Source organism: Labeo rohita, chromosome 21 (assembly GCF_022985175.1).
Source record: "Labeo rohita strain BAU-BD-2019 chromosome 21, IGBB_LRoh.1.0, whole genome shotgun sequence".
Classification (NCBI taxonomy): domain Eukaryota; kingdom Metazoa; phylum Chordata; class Actinopteri; order Cypriniformes; family Cyprinidae; genus Labeo; species Labeo rohita.
Genome location: NC_066889.1, coordinates 20,851,060 through 20,861,927, shown reverse-complemented (window position 1 = coordinate 20,861,927; position 10,868 = coordinate 20,851,060). Strand labels below are relative to the sequence as shown.

The 10,868-nt window shown below is 32.7% G+C and overlaps 1 protein-coding gene across 1 annotated transcript in view; it reads right to left on the bottom strand.

The window, feature by feature from the left end:
- Positions 1-7,286, bottom strand: part of tnfrsfa (tumor necrosis factor receptor superfamily, member a) — a 32,375-nt gene extending 25,089 nt beyond the window's left edge. Inside the window, exon 1 of the mRNA XM_051093823.1 lies at positions 7,047-7,286. Within this exon, the coding sequence (XP_050949780.1) occupies positions 7,047-7,076 (30 nt within the window). The 5' untranslated portion in view covers positions 7,077-7,286. The remainder of the gene's footprint in view (positions 1-7,046) is intronic.
- Between the last annotated feature and the right edge of the window lie 3,582 nt (positions 7,287-10,868).

Sequence of the window (10,868 nt, the reverse complement as noted above, 5' to 3'; positions counted from 1 at the left end):
ACCGCAAACCACACACTGACTTTCAGCTCACACATTATGAAACCCCAACAAGTGTGATTTCTCAGTCCCGTGAAGGTGATGAGGGGGGTTTTGACCGAACGCTCAGCCCAAGAGATCAGGCGGGCGGCCTGCTGTCCTTACTGTGCGTGGGAGGATATTAATAACCCCAGAAAGCCACAACAGCACAGCCTTCCACATTTCAGATTTCCTGTGGCTTTTCTGTCTTCTGTTAATAAAGAGACCAGTGAATAGCGACCAGACAGGACTGTCCTAATCTCTTTCCTTTAGAAAGAGGAAGAGAGGCTGAGAGAGACAGACAGACAAAGACAATGAAAGCAAAAACGGAATTTCAAAAAAATTTGATTTACAGCGCACTTCCTGTGTAAAACCACATCTGCGGTTCTGCACAATATACGGTGTACAACCAGTCAGATAGAGAGAAAAGTTCACGCCTCCATTAGACACTAAAAATGGGTCCATCCACATTAAACAGTTTAACTTCCAATTCACATTCCTTGTTTTCCTCTCAAACAAACTTCTATGTCTTTGAATACCCTAGATAGCATGCTTTGTGTCTTGCATTACCAGTTCGGGCACACACGTTAAACCACTGAACTTATTTAATAACACTATATTTGATTTACCTAAATTGTGACGCATTTTCTTTTTTTGAGCAAGTAGCGTAACTTCATTAGCTGGGACAAACAAGATAAAATACCAGAGAACGAGACAGAAAAATGAATCCTAACAACAGCCGGAGTGAAAAAAGGGCTTCTACCCATTCTTGCCGAATTTAATTACCATTAAATATTTCCATTTCTTCACAGCCCTTTCCATGGAAACTTCAGGAGGTAAATAGCTCAAGTATGCGTCACAGATCAAAGTCTCATCCAATGAAAAGCTTTAAAGCCTGGATGACTCAGTGTCTCTTTTCTTTGTGCGACAGCCCCATTGATTATCAAAAACAGGTCGAACGGGTTTCAAATAGACTTTATTAGAGATTACAATCACCTTTGCTCTTGTCAGGTGGTTAATCTTCAAACTACTGTATTGTTATGAAGAGAAAGGATGTTTCAATTACGTCAGCAGTAACACAACAACATGGCATAAACAACTTGTTTACTGAACTGAGAAAAGATCAGTAGAGTGGTATGTAAATTGTCTAAGATGGCATTTTAAACTTGAAGAACATATTCCCATGACATTAGGCTAACGCCACGCTGAGTTGCCTCACTCATTAGCTAGCCTCAGCTCAGTGAGCTCACATCAGACAGAGGCTTTGTGCTGAATGCCTTTCCCATCACTCACACAAGCGGGAGGTTGAGTGCCGGACGCTGTTTTTTTTTTTTATATGCTGAATGCATTCTTTGACCTATTCAAGGTGAACATTAATTCAGGCATCTGCAAATGTCAGCCTGAGTAATTCTAGAGATATAAGGTGTTCAATTACATCTGATTAAAATAAACAATTGATAAATATCAAATTTGAAAAAAGATAAAGTTGAAAATAAAGAAATAATAAAAATAAAGAAATTCACAAAACATTAAAATAAAAGCTAAGTCTAAAAAATTGTTTCAGTGGACCCCATGCATAAAGTGGCTTAAGCAGTGTGCAAGAAATATTGCATAGCCTCTCAATTAACACAAGCAAAAATATATAAAATTGATAAAATATACAGATAAATATTTAATGACATTTTTAAAAAGCTGCAGGCACACTAACTACAAAAAAAAAAAAAAAAAAGGAAACACGGTAAAGTAAAATAAAAAGGGCAATACAATACAATAAAATACAATACAATAAAATAATGAGAATAAAATAAAAACACAGTCTAAAAAAAAAATTACAGAAATGGTATATATATATATATATATATATATATCTGCCAAAAATACATTTAAAAAAATATATAACACTTATAAAATATACAGAAATATATTTGATGATGGCATGCTAAAAAAATAATAATAATAATAAAATAAAATAAAATAAAATAAAATAATAATAAAAAAAATAAATAAATTATAGGTGATACATTGGTTAGGTAATACATAGGTTTAGCACAAGCCTCTAACCAAAATACCTGAGGAATACCAATATGGTGTTATCGTTTAGTGCTTTTGTCTATTTATAGAAATCTAAACAGTTGCTCTTTGCCCCCTGACATCAATACCCAGATAAGGTTTAACAGGAATACTCCCATCCAATACACGGCAAATGCACACGGAAAACATCTGCAAGGTGTGACCAAGCTACAAACTGACACTATTATCCACTGGCTTAAATGAGAACATAACACCCTCATCTAATTTCCTACAGTCAAGCACACACCCTAATTCAAGCATGTTTGAGAGACAAGTTACCCAATCTGTGATTCACCTGTAGATTCATGGGAGGAGTAAAAACACAAGAATAAAAGAGCAAGTGGGTGTTGTTTTCAAGGAGGAAGGATGGCCAACGAGTGTTCAGTCTGAAGTCAAACCGATGGGTAATTATTGTTTGAAGACACTGGATAGGGGGTACGTGTGAACACACACACACAGAAATGCACACTATTAGCGTTTTAACTGGAGTCAATGGGGGCTGAATAGAAGGGTAGCTGAATAGCAGGCGCATTGTAATATATGTAACACATCTCTCGTTCAGTCACTGAATCTGGGTGCAGTGACCTGTAAGGTGTGGCCACCTTAGAAATAAATGAACACTGACAGATGCCTCACCTTTCCTGGGAAGAGCTAAATGGCAAAAGAAATGAGCCTAACCACAAACCCACACGCTTTCATTTCGACTGCAGATAATCTTTCATGTCATCTCCCACTGCTTAAACTTTTTAAAGCCACACGACTTCAACATATGTCACAAGGATGGTGAATAAGCTCAAAATATTGCACATGATTTCAAACATATGATCTCCCTATTTAAAAGAATGTTATCAACATTAAGTTTTAGGTTAACAATTATATGAATGTCTGGATCATTTTTAAACAAGTCTTTGCTGCACTAATTCATTTGAAATGGTCATTTTAACAAAATTACAGATATTATATTTTATAAAATATAATATATATCTTTAAAATATACTTTTACAGATGTAATTAATATATATATATATATTTTTTTTATTGGCTCATTGACTCATTCGCCTTACATTAAGAGACTACAGAATATTTGCACTTCTAAAAATATTTTTAAAATATACAAGAACTAAAACAGAAAACTAAAATATACAAAAAATGTATAAAAATATTATATTTTTAAAATATATATCTTTAAAATATATTTTTTACAATGTAATGAATAATTATTTATTTATTGGCTCATTTACTTATTTGGCTAACATTAAGAGACTACAGAACATTTGCGCTTTTAAAATCGTATAATAAATTATTTTTAAAATATGCAAAAACTAAAATAAAAATATAAAATATACAAAACATAAAATATATTTTATAAAATATAATATATATCTTTAAAATATATTTTTACAAAATGTAATTAATATTTGTTTATTAATTGTTTGTTTGTTTATTGGCTCATTGACTTAACTGGCTTACATTAAGAGACTACAGAATATTTGAACTTTTAAAATTGTATAATAAATAATTTTTAAAATATACAAGAATTAAAGTAGAAATAAAATATACAAAAAAAAGTTACAAATATTTTTTTTAAATATATATTGTTAAAATACATTTTTAAAAATGTAATTAATATTTATTTATTGACTCATTGACTTATTTGACTTACATTAATTAAGGGACTATTTGCACTTTTAAAATTGTATAATTAATTATTTTTAAAATATACAAAAACTAAAATTAAAATATAAAATATACAAAAATATATACAAATTATTAGAAAATATAACATCTTTAAAATATATTTTTAAAATATATTATATAATATATTAAAATAAAAAAAACAACAATTAAAGTAAAATTAGCAAAATGCTATTTAAAACCATTTTTGATGACGTCAAACTGCACGAAAGTCAATATCCTTAAAGCATTTCATGTCAATTTTCATTTCAAAAAAGTATTAGCAGCATCGTCACATCAACTACTTGCATCAACATATGAGTTCAGCCTAAAATCATTGTGCAAAAAAAATAATCTCAGTTATTAAAAAACAAAAGCTCCATGCATACTAATTATAACTAATTATTATGCAGATTTCCCTGAAGCATTTTATTTCAGCTACTCATCAACGTAACGACATCCTTACATAATAGCCTTAAAGTTTGAGAGCAGGATAAATGTGCTTCTCATCTCAGTGTAAACACTTCTGGCCCTTGTTTATTGTGGGTAATCTACAGCATAGACTAAGAAACAGATACGGTGCGATTTCTAAAACACACACAGGGGCTCCCACACATCCACATTATTCTGATTACTCTGATAATGAGCGTTGCGTTTAATTGCATCACGCAATCTTCTCTCTTCCTGTCTCCTTGTAAATGTGGATTCTATAAACATCAGACGGTGGAAAGTGGCTTTAAAAGGCTCCTAACGAGCAGCGGGATGTCGACTCGGCTCTGGAGTCTTTCTTGTGGATCCCGAGGTATGCAGCACATGTCCTGTTTGGATTTCAGAGCCGCTCGGAGAGATACCGTGCACACTTCCTGTCCATGCCCACACCCTAGAGAGCACACTCCGATAACATCGAAAGAGTGCGAGAGGGCACAAAAAGTCAAGACGAGGCGAGGGGGAGAAAGAGAGAGAAATGTGTGCACAAAGTGAAAAGAAACAGCATGAGACAGCTGAGAAATCCCAAGCACAAAAGAAAGTGGAAAGTGGAACGACTTCAGGAGCAGGGACCCCTGCTTCGATTGTATGCAAAAAGTTTGTGACCGTGGGTGGAAAAAGTACACAAAGATCTGATTCCTGTCACTGCCATCTGTGTTGACAGGAAGTTTACAGTGGGAGCCGTACGCCCCCGTCCACCCCCTCCCCATCCGCTCTCACTGGCCCAGGAATGTTTGAGCTATGCAGACTGGCAAGGATGAGCTATCTTCATCTAGTAACCAGCCAACCAGTGCAGACCCATAACTTAGCAAAGTTTACAGCGTGCATAAACAGTCGTGTTGCAAACAATCTCAGGCCTGTCATTTCAATAAACAAACATGGGCTTCAAAGTAGGGCGAGTTTACCTGGGACTTATGGGAAAGAGAGACTCTTACTGTAAGATTACTAGTTAAAATGGCCAACACTCCCTTTGATGATTTCATTATCTAATTAACAACTGCTCCTTTTAATGAGTATATAATTACATAATGCATGCATTTACACAAAAGACACGCAAGTTCAATGCAACAACCATCCTGTGTTTTTCAATACGCTGCTTTATGGAACGGTGTGATTTTAAGTTAAACATACACAGCGTGAGCCGAATATGGCTCTGGACTCAAGGGAAAGTTTTAAAGGTGAGTCTCGGCATTCAGTCGGTGAAGCGTTTTTATAGTGCCACTTTTGGCAGAGCAGAGCTGGAAAAACCAACAGAAGAGCAGTGAATGGCTCTTTCAACGTGGAATAAACTTAACACTGGCACTACTCTTAGAAAACTCTCACAAGGTAAAGTTCATAAGAGAAGAGACGACTGGGAACTGCTTTACTAGCCGAGATGATCGATAATTGGTTCAGCTGGTATTTTTAACCAATATTTGTTGGGCCTCAAAAACAGCACCCAAAAATATTGTGCACAAAAAAGTTAATTATTTAACTATATAATGAAAATAAATTTGTTATATGTGACCCTAGACCACAAAACCAGTCTTAAGCAGCACAGGTATATTTGTAGCAATAGCTAAATATACACTGTATGGGTCAAAATAATCTATTTTCCTTTTACGCCAAAAACCATTAGGATATTAAGTAAAAATCATGTTCCATGAAGATATTTTGAAAATTTGCTACCGTAACTATTGCAAAACTTAATTATTGATTAGTAACATGCATTGCGAAGTACTTTATTTAGACTTTTCTCAGTATTTTTTTTTTTTTTTTTTTTTTTGCACCCTCAGATTCCATTTTCCAATAGTTGTATCTTGGCCAAATATTGTCTTATCCTAACAAACCATACATCATTGAAAAGATTATTTATTTAAAAAAAAAAAAAAAAAAAAGACCCCATGACTGGCTTTGTGGTCCAGGGTCACATATCGCAATTAATTTGTTATAAATAAAAGTATTAATACTACTAATATTTCTAATAATAACTGATATAGTCATTATTAATTCTAAAATATTTAAAATGCAGATTTTTATTGTAGCCAGAAATTTAAAAAAAAATGTTGCATAACAGTTCTGTATCAAAAACTATTCAAAGTCAACATAAAAAAAAAAACAGTGAAAAAATAAAATAAATAAATAAATAAATAAAGAAGAAAAGAAAATAATAAGACTGTTTAATCTTAAATTATTAAAAAGTTTATTATTAAAAACATCTTATAACATTATGGCTGTCTCAAAACCTTGCTAGACAGCACTTTTTGACAAGGGCCAAAAATGTTGCCTAGGTAGGCAGCTTGCTAAATTGACACAAGCCTTACTTATACATTGACTTTCAAAACTACACTTGACTTGTATTACTCATCGAGTGTGTGTTAAAGGTTTTCTGATATTAGTCATGAATCAAAACTCAATATAAAAACATAACACCATGTTAATATTTGTAATATTTTAGCGTTCCGAACCGCAATATCAACGGCCAAATGTCCGGTTCAGTTTGACAACGTTCATTATCACTATTTGTGTTAACTTTCACATCAAAATAATACCCGTAAATATGACTAAATTGATCGATATGTTGTTAAAGAAAACCAAGGGCACATTTAGAATAAAATACACTTGGTGTGCATCGATAAAGTCTAATAAAGTAACGCATAATCATAGACACTTACATTCAAAGCGTTATGACCGACTAGACTAGGAATTCACATTCACATCCATGTTTTCGACAAGTACAGAATAATAAAATAATCCAACACTCCGAAAAACATGCGATAGTTAACAAAACGACTCCAAACGAACCCCGTGAGATTTCTTACCATGACTTTCATCGTTGTGGATTTATCCATCCTCTGAAGGATGGTTGTTTTTCCGAGTTTTCCAACTACTTGTTGATTCTTTCACACTCCGGAAACAATGTTTACAGAACAAACTATTAAAAAAACAAGTGACAACCCAAATAAAAGTACATCCAATGTTTGACGGCCTGTCAGAACCGAATCATTTTCGGCTGCTTTCTCGTGGAAACGCGGTCGGTGTAATGCGACGCTTCTCTCTGATCTTATTGTCAAGATTGAAAAAGTTAGAGGAGATCGGTGACGTCGTGCGACGTCAGTCTCACTGACCAATCAGAGTGAGGAAATCTCGACTATGAGAGAGCTGTGATTTGTAGGTTACTGTACTACCACTGGGTCATTCCTACAATTCGGTGCCTTTTAAGTCTTTCATGCAAGTTATCAAATCTTATTTTAATGTTACATTTCATTTGATAATAATTACAACTGATTTTATTTTATTTTTTAAAAAAAGTGTAAGAAAGCAAACAAAAAAATATTGTCCTTGCCTCAGAGTTAAAAAGAATTAAACTAGGTTACAGGCAAATTCCTAACCACTTTATAAAACCTTACTCTGACAATTATAAAATTAGGCAAATTTAATCATCATAATCTTATTTTGTTTTCCTCGTATTATCACAAATAAGGTAAAAAGCACCAGGTTTGCCACTGTGTAGGCAAACAATGTTGCATTTATGATGGTTTGCCACCTCCTCTACCTGAACAACCTGTCATTATAAATTAACAATTTCCCTCATAAAGACTTTGAAGGAGTGATAACAAGGGGAATTCTGATTTCAGCTCAGAAGGCACAAGGTAATCCTTCATGCCAAGCCTCTGATGCAATGCACAAGTATTGTGAAATCAGGCCCTCGTGACTGAATAATCTGCTCCGCTCCAAATATAAAGGTGTGCATACAAGATGAGATAAATGGCCTTCATTACAACGGTCACAATACATGGATTATTATCGGAATGCTCAGTGTTATAGTCGAACAAAAGCACCGCTTAGATTTCTGTCAGACTCATTGAGTGCGGTTTGTGATTTCTCTACAATATACACAAATGCATGTAGGCTCAGAAGAATATTAGCTCTATTATACAATATTAATTGTTATCTCACATGCTGAATGAATCACTCTATACACTCAGAAACACTGCTGAACAACTTATGAGTAAAACAATGACGTAGATTTGTTAAATCCAATGTTGCCTTTCTCCCCAGGGCGGAACAGGTGGCAAAAAAAAAGTTTAGCATTTGGCATTTTCTCGGTTAAGTTTAATCCTATTATTGAGAACATTCCTGAACTTAACATGTTATATCCATATTTGCATAGATTTGCATGGGAAATCAGGTTTGGGATTGGTGTACTATTTGGAGGAGCAGGGAAACTGATTTTATTCAGTTTTATTCAGTAACCACAGTTTGTACTATTTTATTTTGAATTCTCTATTTTTTATTGTACTTTTATATTATTTAATTTTTTTATAACCTGAGCATATATATAGTGCTGTTTATATGACATAGAAAATAACTTTTTACATGCCAGCCACTGGCTACGTATTTATTTGTTTATGGTTTAATAAAACCACAACTGAAAAAAAACCTTTGTATTTTAACTTTTTTTAACTTTATATTATTCTATTTTTATATTATTATTTTTTATTTTATTTCAATTTAATTTTTAATTATTTAATTATTTAATTTGATTATTTTATTTTATTTTATATGGCATAAACAATAACTTTTTGCATTCCAGGTACTGGTTATCTATTTATTTGTCTATGGTTTAAAATTTTAGATTTTAAATTAAATTAAAATAATTTTTTTGCATGCCAGGTAACCATAAAAGTTATTTTATTTTATTTAAATTTTACAATTTATATAAAATAAAATAAAATTAATTAAATTAAATTAATAACCTAAGCATATATATAGTGCTGTTTATATGGCATAGACAATAACTTTTTGCATTCCAGGTACTGGTTATCTATTTATTTGTCTGTGGTTTAAAATTTTATATTTTAAATTAAATTAAAATAATTTTTTTTGCATGCCAGGTAACCATAAAAGTTATTTTATTTTATTTAAATTTTACAATTTATATAAAATAAAATAAAATACAATTAATTAAATTAAATTAATAACCTGAGCATATAGTGCTGTTTATATGGCATAGACAATAACTTTTTGCATGCCAGGTACTGGTTAAGTAAGTTAATATATATTATTTTATTTTAATTCAATTTATATTTTATTTTTATATTATTTTTAATTTCATTTAATTAAATTTCATTTCATTTTCATTTATATATATTTATTATATATATATATATATATATATATATATATATATATATGTATGATTATTTATATTAGATTATTTAATTAATTTAATTTATATTTTATTATTTTATTTTATTTTTTTATTTTTTTTTTTACCTGAGCATATATAGTGCTGTTTATGACATAGACAATAACTTTTTGCATGCCAGGTCCTGGTTACATATTTATTTCTTTATGGTTTATTATAACTTTTGGACTTGTAATGAATTACGTAGTGGCCTAAATTTCTTATCAGTCCTAGCAAAACAGCTCCACGTCTTTTAGTTTATTTACACAATCAATTTAGATAGAAAAAATTTAGAAAAATATGATAGTATAAACTTACAAAAGCAAAAAAAAAAAAAAAAAGTGCACACAGAATCATAATCATAAAGAAACATAATGCTTTCTCTTTAAGACATATGGATATGTTTATGCATGTCACCTTACCTCAGTAGTCTTTCTAAACATCCACACAAAGGTGGCAGAAGACGTACTGACAGCCTGGAATGCATGCTATGCTGAGAGCTTAGTCTAATGAGGCAGAAAATCTAAAAAAAAAAAAAAAAAAAATCAGGAAATAGAAAGAGAGACTGTACAGGAAGAGAATATATAGTTTCTTGTTTAGTAATAGTGAAACACCAGTAATCTTGACTCAGTGTCATGCCATAATCCACACATCTGTGCAAATGTTTTGGTGGAAACCATGGATTTTAGACTTATAAAAAGCAATGTTATACATCAATAATAAATCAATTTATGGTGGAAGGCACCATGACGAACTCTGTACTTTCGACAAATAACTGCTAGGGCATAAAACAAGAATATACGAGTGTTGTGGCGAGCCTGTGATGACAAGTTGGGAATGCCTTCTGCTGTTTTGAGTGGAAATCTATTGGAAAACACCGCAGAGGCATTATTGTTCACATTGTGGGAAGGGCTCCCTCAGCAAAGCGTTATGAGTAATGCCTGTGGCCGGCCGCAGAGAATGCCACTCTCACACACTTCGCTGAATTAAGGTCGACCTCTCATGGCAGTGTTGCTTACAGGCATCCGACTGCTACTTTTCACACTAGCGTAATTAACGAAGTCTGTGCTATTTTCCTCGAACTCTCTCTTTCACTCCCACACGCATAAACAAACAAGGCGAAATGCCTTTATTCCAAAATTTGTATTGTTTAGGGAGCTCCAAGTGGACGTGAGAGGGCCAGACGATGAACTCAGCATGCCTGATGGTGGATTTATTGCGGGACAGGCCTAATTATCACATATTTTTGCCATCACTTAGTTAAGCAGAGATTCTTTCCGTGCCTCCTCCTCTCTTCATTTATTTTTAAGGGGAAGGGTTTTGGGTGAGTCCAAGGACACTGTTTGGAATGCTGGAAGATGTTGCACAAACTTTTGCATGGCTAAAGGGTTTTTTTTTTAGTGAAGAGGGAGCAGAAGTATGCAGTCAGAGAGAAACAAGCAGATTTTGTTTG